Source organism: Polistes fuscatus, unplaced genomic scaffold, assembly GCF_010416935.1.
Source record: "Polistes fuscatus isolate 324 unplaced genomic scaffold, CU_Pfus_HIC Scaffold3, whole genome shotgun sequence".
Classification (NCBI taxonomy): domain Eukaryota; kingdom Metazoa; phylum Arthropoda; class Insecta; order Hymenoptera; family Vespidae; genus Polistes; species Polistes fuscatus.
The window spans coordinates 3,413,977-3,416,034 of NW_025113107.1; the positions used below are offsets into that span (position 1 = coordinate 3,413,977).

The following is a 2,058-nucleotide window of genomic DNA, read 5'->3' on the forward strand; positions in this document are numbered from 1 at the left end:
AGTAAGTAAATGAGATTTGGTCGAAACGAAGAAACATGTCAAAGTTCAAGTGATAAGTAATTAATATTTAGAAAAGGTAATTTCCTTTTATGCGTTAATTTACAATATATATATGTGTGTGTGCGTGCGTGTGTGTGTTTATCAATGTGTAACTATGCATTTTCTTCAAATATTATTTGACAAACATAATTAGAGAAAGGAACTTAACATGTACTAACCAAATGAAAGCAAGCATGGAATGAGTTATGCTTTGTAGAATAATTTCAAGATATTAGTTATACAACAAAGACAAATTTCAAATGTCTGACGTTTGTTATACATACGTACATACGCAATAGTATTCATTATTATCATATAATTAATGAAATTCTTAAATGAATAATACTTGGAATAATTTTGATTATTCTATTCGAATTGTCGTTGTATTATTTTCTTGTCATGAGGTATTCTTAATTAATTAATTCTCTGAAACGTTATTGATTTTTTTTTTAAATATATATATATATAATGGAACATTTTTTCTTTTTTTATATTTATAATCTCGAAAAATTACAATTTACAAAATTACAATTACTCAACGATTAACATAAACCTATCGTTTTAAATTTGACATTATTTTGTTGTTTTTAATTTCGTGCTTCGAAATGTTAAATAACAAATAAAAATCAACATAACAGAAGTAAATGATTAAATAATTCGATTGATAAACTTAATATACCTAATTTATACAGCTTTAAAGAAAGCTTTTCGTTATACTTCCACTTGTTGCATTGCTTGCACATACAGGGTGTTCCTAAAATCTGAAATACTATTTGTTCTTCCTTTTAATTTATTTTTGCATATAAATTGATCACTAATAATGATCTTTCTTAAACATAAACGATCAATTATATCTCAATCAAGATAGAACAGTAAAATATATCCAATTTTAGAATAAAAACTGCAATAGAAAATATAATAGAAAAAAAAAATAGAAAGAAATCTGCTAAAAGTGGTGATATTTTGATTGATAATGATAAGATTAAGTTTCGTGACAAGATAAATAATAGGCGTTCGTCTATTTCTTGTTTTATTTAAAACCCTTGAAAGTAACCACCCACCCACATGTTTCTTCGAGTATAACACTTCGCAAGATTTTATTCAAACCCTTATTTCATATACGCACACGCAAATAAACATGCGCACATGTGGATACCATACATATTTATTCAACAAAACGAAAAAAATGTACACATAGACAGGCGCTAAATCTTCGTGATTGATTCTCTCGTGAATCTCAAAATGTTTTAAAAAAAAACATTTCGAAATATTTCTAATTTTTCTCATTGAAAAAACGAACGAACGAACGAACGAACATTATAGTAAATTTGTTTACAATGTTGAAAGAAAAAAAAAAAAAGAAAGGTAATGGCAAAAAGACTTTAACGATTCTAAAATTGAACAAAGTAAAAGAAGACAAAAAAATTAGAAGATAAAGAAGTTATTCGTCAATTTCATTACATTTGAAATTCTTTAGAAATAAATTCTTGTTTTCTTGATTTACAGGAACAAAGAGTTCTCGAGGGAATGACGAGCTTATGTCTCGTTGTGTTCTTGCTGGTTTGCAACAACATTTTTATTCTCGTTGAATCCCAGCCTTTACCAGCAGACATGATTTACCATAACGACAATTTTGCCGATGAAACCGAGAAGCTTGTAAGTTAGATTAATATATTTAACCAAAATTAATATATTATAAAATAGCATAGAGAATCATCAACTTCCGTTGCTCATTTGTGTTACTAATTACAGAATTATATATTTATATATATTAATATTAGAAAATATCTTATATATTCCAAATATCTATTATACATTTGATTTATTATATATTTTTAAGACTTGTCTTATCTTCAAATGTAATAATAAAATTTTCTTATCGTTCGTTTTTTTATTTTATTTTATTTTTTTTTTTTTCATTTACAGATTTTGTTAAATAGGCTAAAACAGCTGATGGAACAAGAAAGGGAACTTACAGAAGAGCAGCTTACAATCCAAGCGATGCTGGAAGCAAAGGCA

General features: G+C 26.2%; 1 protein-coding gene across 1 annotated transcript in view; it reads left to right on the plus strand.

Moving 5' to 3' along the window:
* The window catches only part of LOC122519255 (zinc metalloproteinase nas-4-like), a 16,017-nt gene that overhangs the window by 5,292 nt on the left and 8,667 nt on the right, over positions 1-2,058 (plus strand). Inside the window, exons 2-3 of the mRNA XM_043638597.1 lie at positions 1,546-1,695; positions 1,980-2,055. Of these exons, the coding sequence (XP_043494532.1) occupies positions 1,546-1,695; positions 1,980-2,055 (226 nt within the window). The remainder of the gene's footprint in view (positions 1-1,545; positions 1,696-1,979; positions 2,056-2,058) is intronic.